The sequence below is a fragment of the Stegodyphus dumicola genome, chromosome X2 (genome assembly GCF_044657685.1).
Source record: "Stegodyphus dumicola isolate Sdum_Otavi_A_Nest chromosome X2, ASM4465768v1".
Taxonomy (NCBI): domain Eukaryota; kingdom Metazoa; phylum Arthropoda; class Arachnida; order Araneae; family Eresidae; genus Stegodyphus; species Stegodyphus dumicola.
Genome location: NC_140781.1, coordinates 7,962,048 through 7,989,482, shown reverse-complemented (window position 1 = coordinate 7,989,482; position 27,435 = coordinate 7,962,048). Strand labels below are relative to the sequence as shown.

The window sequence follows — 27,435 nt, the reverse complement described above, 5'->3', positions numbered from 1 at the left end:
GAAAACCTCTCTGCAACAGACGTGGCTCAGTTCCATCATAGCGGGAAACAGCTGTGCATGCGCGATATAGTACGCCAAAGCTCGAAACCGGTGTCGAAGTTCGAAGGTCACGTTATTAAGAGTTCATAAAATGAATATCGTATAAAATGTCTTTAAACTCTAAAGGAAAAGAAAATATTTTTTGGCGCAAGTAAATTAATTCATGGATTAGTTATTTTGACGGGGGGGAAAAAATCTACGAAAATCCGTTTTTAAAATTATTGCGAAAAATCCCAGAAAAAACGTTCTTTGATAAAACGTTTCTTCTTGGATTTTTCACAATAATTTAAAAACGGATTTTCGTAGTTTTCTTTTTTGTCAAAGAACGTTTCTTCGTAACACGTGTTTCTCAATTTCCTGTACACATCGCGGAGAGGGAAGTTCTGGCCGTTCCGTCATCAAATGGCAAATTTTCCCTCCGGTTTTTACATAGACATTCTTTGGTCAGAATAATCTCCATGTATGGTACAGCGGGATTTGGCGACATGATGATGAGCAGTAAATGGGTCATTTTGTTCTTGGCGACAGTTTTCAAAATCATGTGAAGGCCGTATCGTATACTAGGATTTTACCGCAAAATCTTTTTTTTTTTTTTTTTTTTTTTTTTTTTAATAAATACCTTGTCATTTTGCAGTAAAATAAAAAAATAGTAATCAATCATCTAGGATAACCATATGTAACTATATTCGCTAAAATATCGTTGATTATTCTAATTAAATTTTTAAGTAATTACTTTATTTTTATGTTATTCATATCATTTAATGTTGCTTCTTCTCTCTAAATTTATTTATCATTAGTAAATAATAGTCCAAATTTCAGGAAATTTTCTCTGGCATAATCCTGAAATTAATTCTAGCAGTATGATGACATCACGAAATTTAATGCACATATTTTTTCCTTATGTATGCTGTGAAATAAATATAAAATACCTCAATTTAGTAAAAAAAATATGATTAAATAGATTTCTTTCTTTCGTTTAGCTGCAGAATGTCTGCAAAAAAAGCCTTATTTTATTCCAGATTGGGCAGATTCAAATTTCAATCTTCAGTGGAGAAAACAACTCCTATTATAATTATATTTGTGTTTTCAAGTGTTAAGGTGCCTTTTAAGAATACACCTCACACAAATTAAATTTACCTAAAATCTAACCTAACTTTTAGCATTGTGTTGTGATTTATAAGAACCGGATTAGCCTCGTGTTGAACTGGGGATGATCATGAGTAATAATTAAATAAAACGTACAGTTGGTTATCCAATGTATATATCTTAAATTTTATTAAGTTTTTTAAGCGGAAAAATAAACAAAATTATCAAACAAAGTGTACCAAGAATAATTAAGAATAAATGTCTTCTGGGATTTATTGAATAATTAAGTGAATTTGCTACACAGTACAAGTAATACCATAATTAATTTACCTCTTAGCACAGCCAACGTACATTACGCGGATAGACTGGAATTTTCTCGAAACATACCTGGAAAAGTCAGGGAATTTCATTCTCCTCTTTGAGTGGCAACCCTGTAATCTGCTTTGTCTGTGACCTTAACTAGGTGGTCACTGTTGGTATTTAATTAAAACTGCTTTTAACCACTAGTGTTGATATGGGGGAATCAAGCATATAAATTAATTCAAAATTTTCAAGATCGATTCTATTTAAAATCATAGTTTTGGTGTAAATTAGTAAATGAAAATGCCTTCAGTATGAGGCTAAGAATGACAAAAGCCAAGGAGACTGTAAAGATGTGCAGCAGTGCTTTCTTTTAGGATGAGAGATTTCTTTATGAAGTATTTTCTCGGTCTGGGTACAAATTTATATGGAACTAATTGTACAAAGTTAAACTCTTGTTACTGTAATCTTATATGTTGTGGTTTATTGTGATAAAATCGAAATGTGAAAATTTGCTACATTTTGAAAACCTTTAATTATTTAGGTTTGAATACATAAGTTGAATGTCAGTAATGAAACAATTCAGTATAACCTTCCACATATACATGTGTGCAAGGATTAACCATATATACCTTTTAAACCAGATAAACTCATAAGTGAAACTAGTATATGTCCTTGCAAAATTACTTGAAGATGATTTGCTGTGTATCTTTTACAGCGATCAAAGTTGACCGATCATTGATGAAATCAGCTGATGATCAATCTGATTTCATGTAAGCCTGTAATTATGAGCATGTGTGAAATCATTCCATATGTTCTAAGACAGAATTTAGTTAATTATGCTTTGCCTGAAAAAAAATTCTGATACAGGCAGGAATTCAGGATGCTGGTTATTAAAAAAAATGGTTAAACTTACAAAATTTATTTATTAATGTAATGCAAAATTGTAAAGTAGTGTTAAAATCTAAAATGTTACATCTTCATCTTCTTTTTTTTTTTTTTTTTTTTTTTTTTTTTTAAATAATTCATGTGACTAGCTTTTTCATCTCTCCCACTTTTAGTTTGCTGCCTGTGAAGAGTTTTTGAGTTAGCAGATTTCGGTAATTGATCCTGTAACCCTCTGAATGTTGCGGGTTTGACCCTGAAACCCTAATGTTCCCCAGAATGTCATGAATATTGGGTAGTAGAATATTGGGATTATAATTAAAAAATTACCGTCTCATTTTGTACCTTGACTTCTTCTCTTCCAGTGTACCTTTAACCCCTAATTGGATTCATCAGGAGCTGTCAGGAATTTTCACGCATAATGAATTGGAAGGCTATCCTTTTAAGTGGAATTTTGCATCTATAACATTGTTACAAGGTTAAACATTTCTTTTGGAGAGATCTAGATGTTAGTTTGTGGTTTTTTGTGCATTAACATCTTGTTTTGTTCTTTCCACATTCAGTTCAAATGCAGAAATGTTTTCTTTTATATCCCTAATGTCTTTTCTATTTTTCTAAATACTGGTCTGCTTGAACTGATAAACCTTCCACAGCAGCTGGTTTCCAGTGATTATATTTAATAGCTTAAAAATGCCTCCTTTGCTTAAGGAAGATACATGTAGCAGTCATGACTTTTGCTTATTTCTTTCTTGTTTAATTGTTCTATTTATATTTTTCTTAAAGTTTTAATAATTTTTCTGATGTAGAAAGAATCATTCTGCTCAAAGGTTGTTGAACTGGTGATCTAAGCATTTCATTAGCTGCAGTGTTCCTGTCAGCTAATTACACTGAGTAAGGATCAGTGTGATCTGCTCAAGCTTTCTTTAAGAATTTTCTTGCCCTTTCTACTGAACACTATTAGTTCATTCCATCATACAAGGGGAGATTAAATGAAAAAGTACGAAACTACGTAAAAACATAACAGTTAAATATATTTCCATATTCCGGCATGGGAGAACGTAGCGAGACATCTCGGGATACGATTGAAGTCTCTGACTGGTATCAGAGCATGCGCGACTGCCCGCATGCACAGGAAAGAGCAGAGGCTCTTATCAAAAGCGGCATCCAAATGATGCGGCAGCCCATATGAGAACAGGATGGCATTCGCGTTGCAAAATTCAACGACTGAGAAGCAGCGATGTGTTATCCGATTTCTGACAGCGGAAGGTGAGAAACCGGCAGCTATTCATTGCCGGATGGTGACAATTTACAGGGAGAATTGTGTCTCTGACAAATCTGTCAGGAAATGGAGTGCCCGTTTTCGTGCAGGCCATGAGAGTGTAGGTGATGACCCGAGACAAGTCCAGGCAAACATTGTCATCACGAGCAATCTCATCGACAAGGTGTACGACCTAGTGAGAAGTGATCAGCGTGTCTCATTGCCAACGTTGGCGGTGAAGGTGGGTGTCAGCTATGGAACTGTGTGGACAATTGTTCAAGAGAGGTTGCGATATCGGAAGGTGTATGCCGCTTGTGTTCCGAAGCAGCTCACCGACCAGCAAAATCAACTGTGTATGGGGCTAGCACTGCAACATCTGTTGGTATCAGGAAGACCCCGCTTTCATGGAGCGGATCGTCACAGGTGAGGAGACCTGGTGCCATCACTACAAGCCAGAGACAAAGCGAGACAGCATGCAGTGGAAGCATGCGTCATCACCTCCCCCTAAGAATTTCAAAGCCATGTCATCAGCAGGCAAGGTGTTGCTCACCATATTTTTCAACGTTCAAGGTCCGCTACATGTGGAATTCTTCGAGCACAGGAAAACCATTAACTCCGATGTGTACTGTGAGACACTCCGATGCCTACGCAGGTCCATCAAGAAGAAAAGACCGTGTCTGCTCACGGAGGGTGTGGTTCTGCTCCGTGATAACGTGCGTTCCCACGTCTCCAGAGTCACCAGAGTCACACACACATGGAACTGGCCAAGTTCAAGTGGGAGACGTTGGACCATCCGCCCTACAGTCCGGACATGTCGCCCTGTGATTTCCATGTGTTTGGTCTAGTGAAGAAACACCTGAAAGAGAAGCGCTTCAACTCGGACGACGTACTCAAGGACGCTGTGAAGGACTGGGTCTCGTCACGGCCACAGGAATCCTGGGAACAAGGAATCCTGCGGCTTGTTCATCAGTGGGATCGTTGTGCTCAGGCCTATGGTGTATATTTTGAATAAAGTCTACATTTGTACCCACCGTGCCGTTTCGTACCTTTTCATTTGATCACCCCTTATAATATATTTAAATTAGTATTTCTGTACAAATTCTTTACTTACATATTTAGGTCCATTATCTGATATCACTCCATAATATGCTGTTACTTTGCAAAAGAGATTTAATGTAATTGATTGCTATCTGCCATTGAGTATCCAAGACTTTGGAAGTTTCACAATGTAAAAATAATAATGTACAATTAATAAGTATACCTATTTGTTTTTTTCTTAAATAAATTAACTTGTTACTCTTTCTACCAAGCTAATTTACAGTAGTATAAATTTATAAATTAACCTGCAAAGGTGTTTTTAATACCAAGGTGAATTAGGAACATCAAGATGTATCATGGGTTCTCTTACTTGAGTTTTCTGATATTTATTATATGTTAGACTTTTATAATTTTATCTTCTATATTCTTGTCAACAAGTGGCCTAAACAAAATACACTTGGGTCTTTTGTCACATTAATCTGTAGCCAAATGACCCTTGTTTTACATTCAGTATCTCTCTTTGCATAGATAAAGGGATAATTCCCTTTCCACTTTTGAAAAAAAATATATATATATATGATTAGTATATCTTGATAGTCTCATAATAGCTTTATGTTCTACTTGACCTCTTTTCTCTGACCATCCTCTTAAAATATATTGAAATAAACTCTAGTGTAGTCTCTGTTCACTTTCTTTTTTCAATTAGCCTAACTTTCTCATTAGAGGGAGTAAATGTACAAATTTCTGTATCTTCATTATTATCATCTGCTAAAAACGGAGAACTACTTAATGTATCTACTATTGGTAAGTCTTTTCCCTTTTGCATACATCTAGATTATACTTTTGTAAATTGCAATTGTTTGTGTGCCATAAAAAAGGTTTATTCGTTACACTTTTTTAATGGCTACAGATCAGTTTCAAGTTTGATCAATTTCAAATATTTGCCATATATGTATTGATGGAATTTAAAACATCTGAAAGTAATTGCTAAAAGTGGACATAATTTCATTTAATTCTTAATCAAAGCTCTGGAAGTAATTGATAAATTTTTGTTGCAGGCAAACAGCTATTAATTCTTTGGAACCTGCAATTTTTATAAGTGTCTTAGAATTTTACCATGGTTCTATTACGATCATTTTGTTAAACTTTTCAAAAGCATTGTTATTTTTCAGTCCAATGTCATAGGACATTTCTTTCGAATGTGTCTTAATAATGCATTAATAGCACTTCAGAGCACTTCAGTTAATAAAATGTTTTCAAGTATGTAATCAGTTTTAAAAAATATTTGTAAGAAGGCTTATCTTTAGGTTGTGGCATTTTATCAATTGTGTTAGAAAAATCTAGTTTTAATCTCTCTTCACTAACCCATGCCCTATTTTACATTTGTCCCTACTAAACTTCAGATTATTTTGCACTGATTGCAATACTCTTTAAGGAGTCTTTTGCAGTGTTGTCTCTTTCATTAGATACCCTATTAAGATGTCATCTATAATACATTCAATTTCTCCTAAACATTCTACTATTTCGCTTAAATTTCTTTGACAGATTTTTGGAGGCAAATTCATGCTAAACCATGATCTTTTGAATTTGTATTTGCTAAAGCAGTGGTGCCAAACCTTTGGCCTATCGTGAACACATTTCCAAAACATCAGCATTTTTGTTTAACATATTTCCAATCTTATGTGAACACCTGAAATATGAATTTCAGCAAATTGGGTTTGAGATGAATAATAATATTGGTTGAACTTTATGGAAATCAGACAAGTGGAGTTCAAAATTGTTCAGTGCATTTATGACCATAAATGCTTACCATATTTTAACAATTAAGAAATATAAATAAATGGTTATTTTTAAAATATTTTTGGTTCATGGTACCTAATCGGGCTGGCGAGCACAAGGTTGGGCACCGTTGTGCTAAAGGATGTACTGCATGTGTGTACATAAGTTATAATATACTACTTTCTTGACTGAGCTGAATTTCGGAAAATGCACTATTAGCAAGCTAAACAGAAAATGTTTTGGTTTCAGCATCTGTAGTTAATGTATGATAGTGTTCTCTTTTTATTATATAATTTAAATCTCTATGATGTAAACATATTTTATTAGTCTTGAGAGCCGTTAAAGTTACCCATTTATTTAGATTTATTACTTTCATAATGGAATTTAAATTGTCCGTTCTTTATAGTTCTTTCATAATAGAATTTAAATTGTCCATTCTTTATAGCTCTTTCATAATGAAATTTAAATTTTTGAGTCTTTATAGCACTTTCTGCACTTATCTGAAATGGCTGTTGGTATTTTTCTTTGAAGATAAATTACTGGCATTTCACCGTTTTAAATGAGTTTATATGAATTTCATAGGTGTTTATTTAAACAGCTTAATCTTAATAACCTCATCCATTTATTCTTATATATTATATATAATAATAATAACTGCATCTTTATATTCCTCCAGTAAGACATCATTATAAACAGACTTTCCTTTTTGATCAAACATAGTTATAAACATGATTTTAATTCTGATAAAGTACTTCCTTGTCTGTAACCTGAAATTTGGCAACATTATTATTTTTTTCAATATTAATAGTTAAGTACTGCTTTATATACAGTGTCTATTATTCTCATAGAAGCTTTTAATTTAGGACTTTGGCATCAATTCTAGTATAAAACTGCAAATTAAGACTTATTTTAATTTGCTTTAATATCAACAATCCATTTATCTTTATCATTTGAACTAACTTTTAATATTCCTACATAAAATGATAGTTCTTTCTGAGTATTTTAATTCAGTATTTTTTGTTTTATCATCTTATTTTTTTTAATGTGTAAACATTGATAATTTGTTTTTATAGCTTTTGCTGTGATTTACAAAATTATTTGGCTTTTTTCGCTGATGACAAATCTTTCCGTATGCTGGGCACTTCTGATATGTATGAAATGTTCTGCATTTAGAACAAAATTGTATTGCTTGTTTCTCAATAGTTGACTATTTAGCTGTATTCTTATTGTATTTATTTAAGTGCATTTGTACTATGTTCACACTAGTATCTTCATTTTTTATTTTCATTTGATGTGTACTTATTGCTGTACTCCTATGATTTACCAAGAGCTTTTAATAATGATAAATCTATTTAGTACAACAATCTTGTTCCCACTGCATTACCTGTAATACCACAATTTTTATTAAACTGTGCATTAATTGTGCTCACAGGATTTGGCTGTTTTGAAGTGGGATATATGATCATTTGTGGTTTCCAATACTATGGTTAAGAATAAATGCCATTCATATGTAATATAAGTCTTAGGTACACAATATTCTGTTAATTTTTTCTGGATTATTTTTAATTTCTTTATCATTTGTCTTCATGTAATGTATTTATTTCAAGACCTTGAATTCCTGATATGTGAAGAAAAGTATTGAATCTTATCATGCAAACCACTCTGTATTTCATAAATTTCAAGTGACAAACAATATTTCCAGGTTTATGGTCGGTTTTCCTTCAAAATTCGTCAGCTGTAGAGCTTTTATGTTTTTCATTTAAAAAGGAAAACACTTGGAATTCAGTGATAACCAACAAAATGCATTTATTAATAGATACAGAATTCTATATAATAAATTTTACAGTATGTTATTTTTTAAGTAAGTAGTCATTTATAGAAATCTGAAAAGTTACTTTTATAAATATCTGATTGGCAGGATTTTGAAAGGTTAAACAGAAAGAGAATTAAATTTTAAGTGAAAACTGGCTTCATCTGTTCTCTGACTTGACTTGTTGTTGGTACTTTCTTTAATTTTAAGAGAACTAATTATTTCCCACATCAAATTGCAAAGAAAGATAAGAGACTGTATTTGAGAATTCACATGGGTAAGATTGAGAAAAACAAGGGAACTATTGTTGATGTTTAATTTCCTTAAAAACCATGTTCATTGCACTAAAATTTCAGGGAGTGTGGAATATGAAGTGGATACTTCCATGATGCATAACTGTAGCTCTCAACTTGGGTGCATAAACAAAAATTATAATGTGTGATGATGCCATGGGTTTAGTAGGGCCATTGAAGTCAGTGTGTAATTACTAGAGCTTACTAAATATGTTTTAAAGTTTAAAGGTCGTGTGACAGTTTGGCGTGGGTTTATATATATGTCAGCATTTCCCACACTTTTTTTACCACTGCCCGGAATGAGATTTTACATTTTTTTTGTGACCCACCTTATAAAAAAAACATTTATTTACAAACCAAATTTTATTTTTTAATAAAAATCAAAATTCAAGTTATTTGTTTATTTCATACACAAAAATTGCAAAATAATTATATAACAAAACATAAGTAATTGAAGACAATCCATTATCTTCATTTAAAACTTAAAGTAAATTTTGTTTTGCATATTTTGACCTTAGTGCGAAGGATGATGTTGTTTTTCATCACATAGTAATTTCAAATTAGGACTTGATGTTCATTTTATTCTCAAATTAGTTTCGACATCCAATCTTTCGATACTTATTTTTTAAGTATACCAAGGCCAAGAATGCAGTTTCACACGTATAAGTGGTGACAAAAGACATTAAAAATTGTATCGCCTTTTTCGTTTATGCTTGGATATTCCTTATGACAGTGCAACCAAAAATTAATTAGTGGTACAGTTTCAAACACTTTTTTAAGATCGGTGTCGCATGAAATTTTAATTAAATTATCAACTTCTTGTTCATTAAGATTAAGCATTTCTTCCTTTTCAATATCATCAGAAAAAGGATCTTTAATCCACGTTTTATTTGAAGGAATATTCGGAAAATAGTCTCTAAAACTATTTATTAGCTCTGAAAGATGTTCTTGAATTGAAACTGATAGTGTTTCAAGATGTAAATCTTCATTGTAGTTTGAATGGGTTTCAATAAATTTATGTAATGTTTCAAAAGATTTAAAATTTCCTTTTGAAAGTCGTTGTTTCCACAGAGTCATTTTTTTAATTATTGCAGCGACTTTTTTCGATACTTTGAAAATATTTAAACCAAAGCCTTGCAAATTTAAATTCAATTCGTTGAATGTAGCAAATATGCTGCACAAATAAGCTACTTTTATTAACCACTCGAAATCGTGGAATCTATCCTTAAATGGAAAAATAGAATCTTCTTTAGATGGTGGGTGTTCATTCAGAAATACCAAGGCTTCGTCTTTATGCTCAAACAGACGTTTTAAAATGTTTTCTTTTGAAAGCCATCGGGAATTACAATACAAAAGGAGGTGTTTTTGATCACTTCCCATTTCCTTTCATAATTTGATAAAAAGTCTGCTATTTAATGGACGAGACTATATGTAGTTTACAAACTTGACACATTCTTTCAAAGTCATGTTTAAATTTAAAGGCATTCGTTTTACCGCCAATGCTTGTTTATGGATTCTACAGTGCACCCATACACAATTAATTGCTAATTCTTGAATTTGTTTAAACAAACCTTTATGACAGCCTGCCATTGCACGTGGTCCGTCGCTACTTAGCCCAACACACTTCATCCAGTCAATACCGTGACTAGTGACAAAATCATTGGAAGCCTTAAAAATTTCGGTAGCCTTTTACAAAACAAAAAATTTTCTTGTATGGTGTCTGCGTCAATATATCTGATAAAACACATTAGATTTGCAGTATCCTCAATATCTGTGCTTTCATCTATTTGCAAGGGAAAAACTTGCTCTTTTTTACTTGAGCAACTAGTTCTTCTAAATGTTTCATGCAATCATCAATTCTTCGTTTAACTGTATTATTTGATAATGGTATCGCCGAAAATAAACATTTCTCCTTTATTCCGCATTAATCATTTGCAACGATTTTCAAAGCGGGAAGTATTAATTTTTCTCCAGCACTATGAGGATACCCAGTTTCAGCTATTAATTTGGAAATTTCAAAAGATGTCAAAGTGAGGTTTTTAATTGACTGGTGAGGTAAGAGTGTATTTTTATCAGTAAAAAAGTTAATTGGCTTATCAGAGTACTCAGAATGGAGTGTGTTTAAATGCCATTTCAACTTTGACCGTTTCGTACTTTCATTTGAAAGTTGCTCATTACAAATAACACATAGCGGCAAATTATTTTGACTGCTGCTGGCAATGAACCTAAAGCGTAAATATTCGTCACAATAGCTGTGAGTCCAAGTATCTTTACGCTTGTTATTTTGGCGCTCTATATCTGCTTTAGGTGCTTCAAGCACAGTTTCTTCACAATCATAATGTTCAGCTTTGCTCGTGCTTGGTTGATCATCATCATTTAAATCCGTGGCTTTCTTGATTAACCATTTATCCATTCTTAAAAAGTTGAAAGGTTTAATAAAAAGAATTTGTTTATTAATGATTTATAAGAAAAAGTATTTTTATTACTTACCAATATGAAGTTGCTATTAATAATAACTATTGTCAAATAAAATAGGTAACAAAAATTCAAACATAACCTTGTTTTGATGCACGTGAGTTTACGGTGCATGTACAAGAGAAGGCATTGAATGACAAATTAATTCATATGTATGTGCTTGTCTAATGATATGTTTAAATCTGTTGAATGTTTTTGTGAAAGGTGACCATTTTGAAATGTGTCTGTTTTTCCTCTCAGTAAAGAACACTAAAACTGTCTTTGGTAACTTATCTAGCTGCCAAAGCATCATACCTATCTGATGTAGCATCATTTATATCTTTGATGTAAAGTTAATAGTGGAAGAATGACTGGCCACTATATTAAGTGATGGAAATCACCCTTGTTATGAAAATACATTTTGCCATGTTTGCTGATACACACTGTAGCTTATCTATATCAATATTGTTAAATTTGATTGTGAGTTCCTGAAGAGCTGGTGATATATATATATATATATTATATATAAATCACCAGCTGGTCACAATTAAATCAAATTCATAAAATGACCCCTCAAAAAGTAGTCTGTTGGTGATAAGTCTAGGAAATAACAGCTTATTGGCTGTTAAAAATCTGTTGATGACCACCATGGACTAATTAGAATTACTGCATGTAGCACCATCCTTCTAGGGGGGTATCCTTCTTGAAAGGGTAAAGGTTATTTGCAACACTTGTATCACTGTGTTCAGAATTGATTTAATACAAATCAGCTAGTCAGGGTAGCAGTGGAAGCATATTTAGAAAACTCCTTCATTTCACCAATTATTTGATTTCACTGTTTCCTAATGTATGACAATGGCAACAAAATTTTAGGTTAAAATGTGAGAATGTTGGATTTAACTTTTTACATTTTCTAGATTAGTCCATATTTCTCTTAAGCAGCCCACTTTAAATCAGTTATTTAAGGTGTCAGTGACTATAATTAGAGCATATCTGATCTCAAGTGTGAGTTTCTTGGAATAAATTTAGTAGTTGTCGAGCCCCTAATGCCTCTCTTAATAATAAAAATCTTTCGTGCAGCACTTTTTAATGTGTCCTTTTCTTTACCTTTTTATTTGTTTAGCCTCTGAAGATTGCTTACCAAGTTCTGAACACATTGTTTTGGAAAAAAGACGCTGGTCTTCAGATTCATCTGAAACAAGTTCTAGGAATTCTCTTCCTATTTTAAAACCAAATAAACAACCTCGATTAAGTTGTAGAAGTGAATCAGAGGGTAAGCCGTATTAATATTTTATGTGTAATTTTTTTTAATTAGGTCTGTATAATCAGATGTATGAAATGCAGCATAGCAAGTAAAATAGTTTTACAAAAAATTTGTTATATTGATAAAAAAATATTTTTTAAATGTTTTTCTTCCCTATGTATTATTATACAGTATTGTATGTATTACACTTTGGTATTTACATTTTTCAAAATAAGTTTTTTTTATTATTGTACAGTTCAAGTAATATTTCATACTTATGATATATGTTTGCAAGAGTCAAGATGGAAAAATTCCCAAGCTGTTTTAATTTAGCAAATTTTTTCTACAAGGAAATAAAAATGTAGTTAAAAATTAAATGCAGTCTTCTAACTCATCAGTACAATGAGCACCAACAGTTGATGTGACCTCCTAGTATGTACATTAGGGATCAATGGAAAATGAAATTTTAGCACCAAGAAGAAATTAGTGTAGAGGAGCGAAATGCATAAGCAAAGCTTTTGTTTAGGTAGCATAAATAGTTGATTGTTTCAAGGTCACAGGTTATAGTATTTAATAACTGCTGTAGTCACCATGATGTTAATGCAAGCATGCCGACATCCACGCATTATCTTGTGCGGGTGCTATATGTAATTTTCGGGGATGGAGTTCCATGCCAGTTGCACTTGATATGATAGTTCAAATTTGCATTGGTCCATGCTGGCTGTGGATAATGGTAGATTTGTCATCCAGTCATGTCCGTCTTGTGCTAGCTGAAAGATCTCGTGATCTTAAAGGGAAAGCTAGCATGTTGACACTATAGAGAATGTTGGGTGAACAAGCGTTATCCTGCTACAAAATGTCTCCTGGAATATTGCTGAAGAATGGCAGCTGGCTTTGATTGCATCGAAGTTGCAGATTGTTAAGATTTGGAATTAGTGATATTGTCACTGCAGAGTGTCTGGCTTGGAGCTGTCTCTCAAGTAATTGATTTGCTACAGTTCGCTGTGTCACTCTGATGCCAAACAAAGCTTGAAAAAGCATTAAAGGCATTCTCAAGTCAAATCTCACTCACAGCACCTAATCTGTAAGATAATACAGAATATAAAGTTTGCTTTGCATATTTAAAGCAAACGTGATTTGCATGTTCATAGTGGTGTTTTGGCTTGAATTTATACATAAATTTTAAGTCATGGTTTTGGTTGCTTTTTTGGGGGGGGAAGGGCATTGAAAAGATTATTCAGTTTTGTTGTTTTTGGAGTGCCAACAAAAAGATTATTCAGTTTAGTTGTTCTAAAAAAACAACGGAGTTCTAATTACAGTCAAAAGTCGTTAATCCGGACTCGTCGGGACTTCGGCGATTCCGGATTATAGATCATCAGTTTAAATCTCGTAAGATGGCATGCAGAAATTCTAAAATTAAAAATATGAAACCGTAATTTATGAAATAAAGAACAATTATGATCTAAAGGGTATCAAAATTTGCAAAAAGAAAAAGCTTAATATTTATTTTACTTTATTAAACATTTCTTTCAATGTAAGTTGTTTAAGTTTTGCTTCATTTCATGTGATAATACTTTCTCTTTAATTCTATTAAACAGACATAATTTCTTGTTCAGTTACAAAGTTCCGCTGTTCAAGTTCTATAATTGCTGTGTCGAGAACACCGACTAATTTGTCAATCAAAATTTTTTCGTTTTCACTAACCTCTGTCACTTTCTTCACTATCGGAAGCGAATTATAATGACGAGGAACTTGTTTTAAATCATATCAAAGACGGAGCACATCGAGATGAAATACTAATTTGGTAAGGAATTATAAGCCAAATAAAATAAAAGCATCTGCCCTGAAGATAAGGATAGTGCTGACAGATCAACTTCCAATTCATTACGCGCCCGCTGCGGCGTTCCCCCCGCCGAGCAGCGTGAAATTGATAAACAGATTTCGGATTTCAAAACATACTTTCGCTTTAGATCCTTTACATATTAACAAATATATATCAGAAATTCTATTTGATATAATCGAAAGTTTAAGCTTACTTTTATAAAATTGCTCTTACAGTCTGCAAAAAATAATAAGCCGGATCCAATTCGAAAATTAAGGAACAACGCAATCATCAACATTAACTGAAATAGATAATTAGATAATTTTAGCATATACGTCCATTGTACATAAAACGCGCACGCAAAAACGTATTTTGCACTTGCGCACACTCATATGCGTAGTCGTAAAAGGTCTTACGCGCACAGGTAAACGCCTATGTGCATGTGCAGAAAGTTTTTAGTTTTGACGTCCAGATTATAGATCATTCCGAATTAACGCCTTTTGACTGTATAAAGATTAGTTTGGATTCAGAAGCCAATAATTGGTGACCCGGAATTTTGATTTTAAAGTGAATATGGCTGAAGACCATAAAACTGTCAAATATTACTACACACGAACTGTGTAGAGTAAGTGTTAAAATTCCTCCACTTTGGATGATTGCACATAAATCTGGTTTTTTCAGGTTGAGGCACAGTGTAAGATAAATGAAATTGTTTCGGAGGAAATCAAATTTAACTACTTAGTATTACAGTTAGAACCCAAATATGTTGAGAACATCTGGGATATCATAAGTTTAAATAAAATGATGTTAACCATTATAATCGTTAACAAGTAAAATGATGTTAACCATTGTTTAAAAATAATGGTTAATATCGTTTTGTTTTTGTTGTTTTTAGAATGGCAACGAAAAGATTATTCAGTTTTGTTGTTCTAAAAAAATTGTTTATGGTTGCTAAGAGCTTTAATAAAGGTTATTTTTGAATTAAAAAATGGGGATTAACGTTATTTAAAGAAAAGGAGTTCTAATTATAAAGATTAATTTGGAGTCAGGAGCGAGTAGTGGTTCTACTGGTGCCAAACTTGTTCGTTAAGTGGGAAATTTGAAGACTTCATATTTCAGGTGTGCAGACACACCTCCCAAATTTTGAACTCTTTTTTTTTTTTTTTTTTTTTTGAGATTTCATTTTCCATCAGTGTAGTTAATGTTAGAGAAGAAAGAAACTGCACCGATATGCTTGATGATTATGGAAAGATATTTCCATGTGTGTACACATATAAATGTATGTTGATATTCCTAAGATACTGGCAGAGAAATTTCAAAATCTCTAATATTTTTCTGTTTTAAAATTTAAATAATTATTTTAAATGTAAGATAGAAATGTGTTAAAAATAATACAATGAAAACTTACTAAACACAACATGCCATATTAAAGCATGCTTGTAACATTTAACTAATTCTAATTCATTAAAAAAAAAAAGCAACTACTCAAGCATACTTGGCATTTTTTAATCCACAATTAGATCCAAAATATGACTACTAAATCATTATCCCCTTGGGGTGTTAAAGTAGGCATTGCAAAAGAATATCTGAAAATGTCAAATATCTTGAAACATCATGAATTCTAATCTTGATGGAGTGATAGAGATTAGAATTTTACGATAGGTCTTTTTACTTGATCTGATGAGTTTAAACCAACTTACAAATTTCTACTGTGTTCTGGTTTACTGTTAGGAATTTGTAGCATTATTTATTGATTCAGTGCAAAGTATAACTGTGTTGCCATATTTTTAAAACTACTCGTGGTTTTTCATTATATCAGCAGATTTTACTTATTTTCTGCTTTCCCATGTATTTAAATGTGGAAACAGTTAATAATATTAGTAAATTAATAACCCTGCAGCTGCATGCCTTTCCAAAAATTTATCAGCCTGAAACCTACACAATTAATCAAAAGTATTAAAGTCACTTTGAAAGTTCTGTGACACTGCAATAAAAATTACTGAAAGTATATTTTTTCAGCCCTTTTCTTTTAATGGGTGGAGTTTTTTAATCAACATATTCTTCATTTATACTGAAGATGCACTGAACTAATATAATTTGAATGTGTCCTCTTGACCATAGTAGGTTATCAGAATCAATAAACAGGCATAAAAATGAAGTAGGCTAGTCCTCTTTTAATCGGTTTTTATCTTTCAAAAATTGCAGTTCTTTAGTAAAGTATTATTTTGAACAAAATATGTCATCATCTTATGATGTCTTTTCATCTCGGGTGTACTTATTATAGCATACTTATGATCCTTGCTACCGAATTTTCTATTTTTCTTTACATTCTCCTATAAATCTAGTACTGCATACTTAAATGTTTATAATATGTTTCTATACCATAATGTGTTGAATAAGGTTACACTAAGTGCTAATATTTGCCTTTCATAACTATACTAGTGGTCGGAGTTGATCAAAAATCTAAAATATATATTCAAGGAAAGATAACATACAGCTGCGAAATTTATATTTGTAAAACGTGTACACTGCTCAAAAAAAAAAATGGGACAGTCCTATATCTCCCGATCTACTGGGCCGATTGACAAAATTCAAATTGCGTTCTTCATGTCTCGAAAGCGCGACTTAGGATATATATTAGATTTATATATAGCACTATTCTAACATAGGTATTTTGACACAAAATCGGACTTTTTCTGAAATAACATACCAATTTTTTTACATATTTCGATTCTACGACTCAAATTACGCCTAAATATGAAATTTTGTAAAATTTGAAGCGAAATTTACGGAGAAATTCACAAATTTATGTTCGCACTTTTTTGTCAGTTTGCGCCAAGAATACTTCACTTGGCGAACTTCTTAATATATGGCAACCTAGTTTCCTTTCCCGTGAGAGGAAAAAAGTCACCATCGTTCCTTTTTTCCAAATAATATTCTTTATATTATATTTTTAATTATATCTTATTATTTTAAGTAATTTTTTCTTTTTCGAATTTCATTTTAATTGTTTAAGTTGCACTTTTTTTTTCCCCCCCCCGAATAACTGTTTTAAAATTTTCTATTTACCTATTCGAACTGCGTAAATAAAGGTGCAGCGTTTATTTTTTTTCAAATAGTTTTCTTTATATATATTTTTCGTCATAGTTATTATTTTAGGTAATTTTTAAATTTTTATACTTTTATTTTAATTGTTTGTGTTGCATTGTCTCTTCGGATAATTGTTTTAAAATTTTCTATTTATTCCTTCGAACTGAGCATTTTAAATATATTTATTAATATCAATTTTCCAGAATTTGATTTTATTTATTTGAACTGCGTTTCTTTCGGAATACTTTGTAACCCAGACTACGATGAGTTTGAAAACTGCATACTATATTAAAAGAGAAAATACAGTAACGCACAGTTTTACACGCCTTTCAATATTCCGTTCAGAAAAGATATATATAAATAAGAGAGATGTATAACCGACATTTTAACTTAGGATGACTTGCATACACTGCTTTAAACAGTTTTGTCATTGTGCCCATTGCTTTACACAATTTTATCCTACATTTGGTTTCTTAAAATGTTATTCATATTTTAGTCAAATATTTTATTTTTGAAATCGCAAGAATCAAATATCATTACATTGAAAAGTTTTAAATTAAAAAAAAATACAAATACTAAATTTTACGAAAAAATTTATTTTTCTTCTCTTTTTCTTTAAGCATTCTGAAAGTATATTAAAAAGTATCCAACTTTTCGAAACATTTTGGTATTTCTGACAATCATTTTAAATAAAGTTATCGCCTTCCATTTCATTAAGGCCCACAAACGGCCGAGCGGTAAAGACGCTGATCACTGGTAGTTCGGTCCGAGGTTCGAATCCCGCAAATGGGCTGGTTGCATGGGTGTTTTCGTGGTTTTCCCGATGTGTAACATGTATACGAGCCAGTTTCCCTTAGAAAGTCCTCCACGAAGGTATCCCTCCCTTTAGGCAGATAGCCCTCGTGTGCTTTGCCATAATTAAATAATCCAATCCTTAATTAAATATAATTGATTTGTAACTTCTACTAGAACTGACGTTAAGAATTGAAGTGCAAATAAATAATATCGTGTGCAATCTTGATTAATATAAAATTAAAAATATTTGCATTCAGACAGAAAGTTTTTTGAAATATTTGCAATTACTTTATGAGAAGGATTTATTAATAACCGTAATAATTACTTATTATATTACTGATGATTAGGAATCAGTTCTTGACAATTACATTCTAAATTAGAATTTTAAGAATTATTAGAAATTTAAATTAGAATAATGAAAATACGCTACGCACAAAAATACATTTTAGGTTAAAAAATGAGTTGATTTTTTATGTTTTAAAACTTCTTGAATTCATTTAATAAACATCGTATCCTCGTTGTTAATTGAATTCAGAATGTTGGGTGTCGTTTATATAATTATTCTTACTTGTTCACGGAAATCCAGTGATTAAGTAGCTGCTGATCATTTCTATATAACCATTGAACTTCCATAAATTCAGTCTCTAGAGGGTTGTATATTTATATCATAATTTGACTTTTATAAAAATGATTATTCTAAATGTTTTGTTTCTATAAAAATATACTGTGCTTTAAAAATATGGATGATAGTACCAGCCGCTCTTTCAGCCACTTCAAAAGCATCAGTTTGTTTAAAAATAAATTGTGCAGTTAATGTCATAAAATTCAAATAAACATCAAACGAAAATTCTCAGTTTTAGACAATTCGATTTAAACGAAGTAAAGTAGCAGACGATAAAACGCCGAAGGTAAAAATTTACTCTTATTTAAAAAAAAAAAGAAAAAAGATAGAGTGAAATTTAAAAAAATATTTAAAAATTTATTTAAAAAAATAGCTTTTCATATAGTATTAATAAATATTTATTACGCATCATTGAGGGAAAAAATGTCATATAATTAATTCTCCGTAAAATTTTACTTGAAATTTAAGGTTAAAAATAGCTGTGGCAATACAGCGTAACAAAAATCCATAGACCACATTTGGCGTTATTATCGCTCAAAAAAAAAGATGCCAAATTTCAAAACGCGAAAATATGTAAATTTGTGTATATCTTAGAAAATTTTGAATAAAAAAGTCTAATTTTTTGCAGATATGCTTAAAAATATACCTACTTTAAGATGATGGTAAAAATTTTATAGGTTATAATTCAAAATTTTTTTCGAAAAATTTATAAAAATTATTTAAAAATAGAAATTTAAAAAATAAAACACAAAAAATTGGTAAATTTTATTTGGAATGAACCTAAATTTCGAAATGTGAGAGAAAAATCGAAAAAGTTTAATAAAAAAAGAGATATAAATAAATATTTTCCAAATTCAATTAACATTGAGGAACTAAAATTTTGAGAGCTAATATTTCAAAAACTACCCGTATGATTTTTACAAAACTTGGTATTCTGGCATAATTTGAGTCGTAGAATCGAAATATGTAAAAAAAATGGTATGTTATTTCAGAAAAAGTCCGATTTTGTGTCAAAATACCTATGTTAGAATAGTGCTATATATAAATCTAATATATATCCTAAGTCGCGCTTTCGAGACATGAAGAACGCAATTTGAATTTCGTGAATCGCCCCAGTAGAACGGGAGATATAACACTGTCCCCCCCCCTTCCTTTTTTTTTTTTTTTTTTTTTTTTTTTTTTTGAGCAGTGTACATATACACAGCCAATGGATCTTTGCCAATGGAAAAATTTTTTGCATGTTGTGATTTTTTAACAAGGAAACATTTTGGGTATAAAAACAACTAGCCTATGACTCTAATGTTATAGACTACAGTAGAAAACTTGAAGCAGCCAAATTTTCAAAAATAAGTAATAGACATCACAAAAAGGGTCAGTAAAAGCCCAATTATAAACTTTTTTGTCATTTGCTGCCTGTGCAACTGGTACCTAACTAAAAGAGGTCTGTTATGAAGACCAGAAATTCAATGTCCAGTGATTGTAACTACTCAGAATGACTGCTACTGCAAACACAATGCCGCCTATCAGTCATTAAAATCAACCTGCTTCCAACTTTGCATAATCAACAGGAAGAGTTTACTTCCATAAACTCCTTACAGACAGCTACATGCTGGTCATTTATTTGTATGCAAGATGATCAGTGGTTTGCATTCCATTGGCATCTTTGCTCAGATAGCCCCACTTAAACTGGTCTTGGTATCCCCTCAACTGAATTCTACATGAAAGAGATGAGTCAGGGTTTTGTCTAAATTGATTTCTTGTTATTGAATTGAAGAATGACTAGAACTCACTGAAGCATTAATGAAATGCACTCATACAGAGGTGATGGTTCTAAGATAGGGCACTTATTTCTGTCAACAGCCATAATAATCTCCACATCTCTCCTAGTGCTGTGACTGCAGTGCATTTATAAAGATAGCTCTGTATGTTCACTAATTTTTCGTGACTGTGTGGCTGAAGGCCATTATGATGGGAAGATAAAGTTTGAGTTAATGAGTACACATTCCGGCCAATTCTTTAAACACAATTTCAAAACGGAGCACCTATTGAAATCACGAACTTGAATCTCTTTGAACATGTATGACATTTGATTTCTAACCATGACTCTCCCTTGATTGATTACAAACTAAAAATTTATCTATTGTATAAATGAACATACACATTTAAAAACCACCATAGCTGATCTTATTTTTGGCAAGAATCGACAAGAGTCAGTGTATGTTTCTACAGCGACATGACATTTCATACAGGTACACATCCACCAAACTTTTCACCCATTAAAAATCCTGTATTTTTGTTTGCCACTATTATTTAATTATTTACTGATCATTTTCTTTCCATTTCTGCATGTTGATGTCTTTTGTAATACCCATCATATTATTAAACTTCGTTAAATTCAGATAAACTCTTTAACTTGTGGGCATAAGTGTAACCTTAGAATTGCGGTCAGACCCTCATCCGAGTAAGTGGGATTCTGCTTAGAAGACAAAAATGTCTGGTAATGTTAAATCCTGGACTTCTGCAATCTGATTGGCAACAAGTAAAAGTTTTTTTTACCTATTGAAGTGTGACAATAAGCAGAACAAGACCTCTTGAGAATATTCCCAAACAGAACTGTATGCTAAAGCAGCATAGTGTCACAACCTTGAAATTATAAAGCCAGCTTATGAAATCATTCTCATAACAAAATATAGTGATCCTGAACAATATTGTTGGACATATCTGCTTCATTGTCAGTATCCTGCATATTGCCAAATAGTAACATGTGGAAATTTATAATTTTCCAAGGTTTAATATCTTTTTGCAGTGAATTACTGGATATCTTTATATTGTATATGTTTTGACTGAGAATTATAACCTTTTATAAAATATGAGGTGAAACATATAAAACACAATATTTAATTTTCCTATGTGTGTTCTTGTGTTTCATACGTTTATACACAGACTGAGTTCTAATTTACCATATATGCTCATTATTATTATGTTTAGAATTTTGGGGTGGTTTAGAAATGAAAAAATTATTTTAACATTAGAATCCATTTTGGTTTAATTATATATAATCATTTTAGGAATATAAAACTGCAAATTTAAAAGTCTAAGTTATAATTCCAGTCTAGGGCAATATATTGCTATGTCTACTTTTTTAGAAAGCTTGAAAATCAAATTGGTCTGTAAGTATTGCTTAAGCATAAGTACTTTTGAGTCTTTAACAACTACATTGTAAGTATCAGTTAACTACCTTAATAATGTTTTCTTCCAAATATTTTTTGGACCAAAAAGAAGCTTTATTAACCATTTCACAATCTGCATCATTCTTTTACATTTAACAATTTCACTCATACTTCCTGAAAAGGCCTCTCTGACAGTGGGAGTTGTATGTAACACTATCAAATACTGAAATTTCAGAATATCTGAAAATGGTGTATGTAACACTATCAAATACTGAAATTTCAGAATATCTGAAAATGGTGTAATAGGCAATATTGCAGCAATTACATCAATAAAATTCATCCGCTCATTGAAATTACTCGTTAAAATAGGTGCTTTCAACTGTAGTAATGTAAAATAGTAAATATTGAAGTTTATGTTAGTTTCTTAGTATCATCATGATATCTTTGAGTCAAGCTTTTAAAATCGGAATAAATCTTTTTCAAATATTCCAAGTGCAGTTTAGTTTCATTTTTTAGAGAGATCTGAAGTCATGCCATGGAAAAACATTTGCTGTACCACATAAGCTTATAACTTCCTTCATCCATGCTAGTAGATGCTTACTCACTTCCAGAATAATGATAATAGCAAAATATAATTTATTGAACTAAAAAAGGGTAAAATTGGTTTATCTTGTTGACTACCTCCAAATGTTCATCGACTTAAATGAGCTCAGAGGCATGCAGAAAAGTACCATTTAGTATTTTCTGTTTTAAAAGCTTTTAACAAACCAAAAATTTTACCGCATGTAAAGCGAAAATGATAAAAATTAGCATTCAAATTTCTTATAAAAAAAGCAGGTGTATGATATATTTAGAGATTTACATTTGAGTAATCTTCTGGTATATATTTTCAATAATGCTATATTTTTTAAATTTTAGACTGTTCTACAACACTTATTCTTGAAAAATTTAATTCTAAACCGACAGAATGGACTATTGATGATGTTATTCACCACATTTGTGCTACAGACCAAACCATGATATCACATGCAGAACTTTTTCGACGTCATGTAAGTTATTTGTCGTGAAATATTGATCCCTTGTAATTTAAATATTTATGACAGTTTACTTATCTCCATTTATATGTATTTTTTTTTCTTTATTACAGGAAATAGATGGGAAAGCTCTTTTGTTATTAAATAGTGATATGATGATGAAATACATGGGTCTGAAATTGGGGCCTGCTTTGAAAATATGCAATTTGATTGAAAAGTTGAAAGCCAAAAAGTACTATTAGATTTGTTCTACCACCAGCAACCTTAATCAGCTGCTGTTCAATTTGTACTTCAGGAAAAGTTTTGTTATGAATTATTTTTCATTTGAAATAATAATTATTTTTGTGTATCAATATAAGCAGGAAAATGTGTACTTGAAATTAACTTCCACCACTGTGATATTCTTGAGTTTAAATTTATTCATTGCATTTCTGTGTATGTGATGTCTTAATTTTTACAGTGGTAGTTACCATGTTTGATCTGTTTGTGTAGTATTTATTACACCTGATTTGTTGTGATTTATATTTTTGTTTGTTTGTGTGTGTATGTGTGTGTGGTCATTTGCTTACCTGTCTCTAAAAGGCAGTGGTTTATTATGTTTAGATTTGTTTCTTAATCCTCTGAGTGGCATGTGTTTGGAGATCTACTTGTGAAAACCTGTATTTAAACGTAATTTATTTGCTAAATTTGTGTAATTACATATTTTAGTCTATTTCCATAAAACTTCCATTCATTAAGATGACATCAACATTATCAAAGAATGTAATTCAGCAAAATATAAACTTATAATGTACCAAGTGACAAAATCTCTTGACTGGATAAAGCTTGTCATGCCACTTAGAGGTTTAAAATTTATAAACATAGCCTAAAAATATGTTAAACATGAGTCTGAAGAAGAAAAAAATTGAATTTGTGACCTGTTAACTATAAAAACTTGTGTATTTCTGGAATGTTTTTAAAAAATAAACACTTCCAAAACTGTATACTAAAACATACTACTAATAATATCTAAACAAATGCCCATTTTAAGGGACTTATTTCAGGCATTCTGAATGTGTTATGCATTTTATGTAAAAATAACAGTAGAATCCTGTTAAGAAATTACCCAAGAGTTGAGAATTTCTAGTATAGGAAGGCAAGTAGAAATCATTATAATTAAAAGCAATAAAATTGTAATTTGTACATATTGTCATGAAATAGTGACAAATTCACCTCATTTTTATATAAACAGATAAAATGTGTCAATTTTGAAAAAAAAAAAAAAATTACCTCCTTTAAGCTACAGTTTTGACAATAAATGCTCAAAATAAGGACTGGGTATGTCTAGTATTATTGTAAAATCTCTTCATCTCGTGGTGGTCCTCTGTTCAGAGTTGTTCAGTTATTCACATCTCTAATATATTTTCATTCAGATAAATAAAATTTTCATATGTTCCATTTTCATTAATATTTTCCTTGCATGATATCTCACTCACTCATCTTGCACACATCATCCTCTATGTCGCATTTGTCTACTTCACATAGTCTTTCTTCGTAAATAATCTGGACATATATGAAAGCAAGCTTTTTGGAACCAGTTGGTTTTCATGGTAGGATTAAATTGATCATAAAATGCAACCAAATCTCATCACTATCAACTCAGAATTTGAAATTATATACTGGAGCAGCTGCATTAGAAGTGGCCTACATTAGTCTTCAAAGCAACTTTCTGATGTCTAGGCTCTGGAACTGCTGAGAATTATCTGGGAAACATTCAGTGTGGGGGCTCAACTAATGTGTTATGTTTTTAAGGTATGTAGAACAGTTGTTGTTGAAAATGTCCTTTCCCTTGCATATTTTTACCTTCGTCCAGACATTTTCATTAAAAAGGGTATTAGTTGTGTCCTTTAATTGTTACCCTGTCTGCTGAGCAAGTTATTTGCATGCTTTAAATGGAAAAAGTTCGGCTGTATCATTTTATTATTAACTATCTCCCTTGCTTAGCAACTTTCTCGTTTAAAAAAAAAAAAAAGATTAAAAGAAAGAGGAAATTGTAACACACTCTGGGCTCAACACATTGATTATATTGCAAAGTCTATATTAAGTAGAGGATACAATGTGGCATTTTCATATTTCTGTGCTTCTAATATGCTAATACTTCTTGATACTCCACAAGTTGCTTTACACGACAACCAAGTTCTGTTTTTAAAAGTTTCTAGACAAATTTCTAAGGTGAAAATTTCACAGCAAGTCTATTAGAATACATACCATTAGTTTACATATGTAAAGCAATGAACCTTTTTAAATCCATCATTTTTTTTTTAAGCATATTCGTTTTACTAAGCAAAGCTAAAAGATATTAAATGTAATAAAAGTGTAACGGATTAACAAAAATGAACATTTGGAGATGCTGAAGATCATTTTAATCTAGGTGTTATATTTTGTCTTTCATTGCAAATATTCTTCTAAAGCAGAAAATTGCATGTGAGTACATAAATGATTATAAGGAAATTCACACTTTTATACTTCTGAACATTTTCCCTGCATTAAAATTAGCAATAAAATATCTTGAGTAAATTAATAACTGTTTAAAAGCATTAAAAGAGGCCACTTACCATTTTTACAGTTTTTCTGTTACAAACTGTGTTGTTATAGTACAAGGTCAGAGATCAGGAATCATTGGGACTTCTGATTTCAGATCTTTCTGGATATTGGATCATTATATTAAATGTGGTAAGATAAAATGTAGAAATATAAAATAGCTGTTTGTGAAAAGAAACATTTCTGTGACCTCACATAAAGCAGAGTTTACAAAAGCTCAATGTTCTCATTTATTTTGTTTTATTAAATATATCTTTCAATTATTAAATTTATCTTTCAAGTTGTTTAATCAGTTTTGTTTTTTGTGTTACAGATACGCACAATTTCATGTTCACTTATAAAATTGTATCATTCAAGTCATGCAACTGCTGAATAGTTAGACAGCAAGGGGTAGTCAATTTATTTTAAATAAAGTTGAACATTGGAAGTGTTTAACTTTATGAAATTTATAAATAAAAATTCCGTAAGGTATATATACATATGGATAATGTAAGACTTCTTGGGTGGGAAAATAAAACCCTTACATCTGAGAAAAACTAGTATTTAGATTTTTTTATAAGCTTTAAAAATTAAATATTTTGATCGGGGGTACTATTTATTCAGAGACTTTTCCTAATTTTGTTTCATATTCAAAATTGAACACAGGATGTAACTGATATGCCCTTCCCCCCCCCCCCCCCCGTTTCTTAGAAATCAAAGTACGTTTGAAATGATTTTGTTACATTGTTTGCTCCTTATGTTTATGTGATATATCTGCTGTTGGGAAACAAAATTGTCTGAACGCAAAGAAAACATTTTATTAATTTCTATTATCACTTTAAATGGGCATACACCATTTAATCTGTATCAGAATTTCGGTGGACTCGCGATTTTATGAACTTGTACAGATCACTAAAAAGTTAATGAAACTGAGAGTTTATAAATAGGAATCATATGAAAGATGTAGTTTGCTTTCACTTTTATTTAGATAAAATTTTTAAAAACACTAATTTTTGTTTACTTCATAACTATAGTTCAAGAAAATTCTGTAGAAATTTCATATAGTTAATATCTTACTTTTCAGATCCACTTCTTTTAACCCATTCACAGACAAACATATTCTCTACTCCATATTCAATTTAGTAAATCAAAATCTGCCAAGAAAAGAGATGAATAAGACTCAATTTAGAAGTTTTTTGGTGCAGATGAAAAGCTTCAGATTCTGATTTATCTCACTGCACGGATACAAAAAATTTCAATCTTATATTAATGAAATTAATGTTTTTAATTAACATGTTTCATCATTTTGGAATTTCCCAGCCAAAACTTACTGGAATTTCACCCATTAAACAGTGCCTGGAAATTACGTCTTTTCTCATTCAAATTTTTAACCTCCCAAGAGAAATGGTGAACTTTGGTTCATAGAGTTAGGTATTGTGTAATTTTAGACAACAAAATTGAGTAGAAATTAGTAGCATTTCTGAAAGTTACTTTTTTAAAGACTTGTACAGTAATTCAGAAAAACAGACAATTTTTAAATTGAAAGGTTGTAGAAATACTAATCTGCTGTGTATGACTTTGTGTCATTGTTACTTTCTCTAGTTATTTTTTCTTGCTATGTTGAATGATAATGAATGGTTTTAATGCTTTTTCTGCTATCAAATATTAATCAACAGAATAATTTCCTGTCTGCTTTTGTTAAGACCACCACTGCATGTCTGTGTATAATAGTGGCTGTATTTTAGGCTTGATTTTATGGAAGTTTAAATAAAGTTTTTTTATTGCTTAGTTTTCCAAAAATATTTCAATTTTATAATTAATTGTAATACTAAGAAGAAATACAGATGGTGTTTTCATATTTTTAAAACAATTTCTGTCTTGTTTAATGTAAGTATAAAATGTAATTTTTTTTAATATTCGATCTGATTGCTTTTTGGGGAGGGCTATAATTTTGCATCATAATTTCCATGATAGAAGAGCTTTATATAAAATTACCAGGCATATGGATTTCTATGCCTCTTCCACTACATTCCAGAGTCCATCAATCATGATGGGTTTGCACATAGAAACAGCTCTTTTCAAAAGACCAAAGGCACAACAGTCCATAGGTGAAACATTAGGAATATGTTGAAAAGGTACATATGCAGTACCTGTATCA

General features: G+C 31.1%; 1 protein-coding gene across 7 annotated transcripts in view; it reads left to right on the top strand.

Annotated features, from left to right (window-relative positions):
• The window catches only part of Scm (Polycomb protein Scm), a 156,622-nt gene extending 129,555 nt beyond the window's left edge, over positions 1-27,067 (top strand). For all 7 annotated transcript variants that reach the window (XM_035354956.2, XM_035354955.2, XM_035354954.2 and 4 more), the window contains 3 exons: positions 12,066-12,215; positions 22,603-22,733; positions 22,832-27,067. In XM_035354956.2, the coding sequence (XP_035210847.1) occupies positions 12,066-12,215; positions 22,603-22,733; positions 22,832-22,960 (410 nt within the window). In that variant the 3' untranslated portion in view covers positions 22,961-27,067. The remainder of the gene's footprint in view (positions 1-12,065; positions 12,216-22,602; positions 22,734-22,831) is intronic.
• Positions 27,068-27,435: the final 368 nt, after the last annotated feature.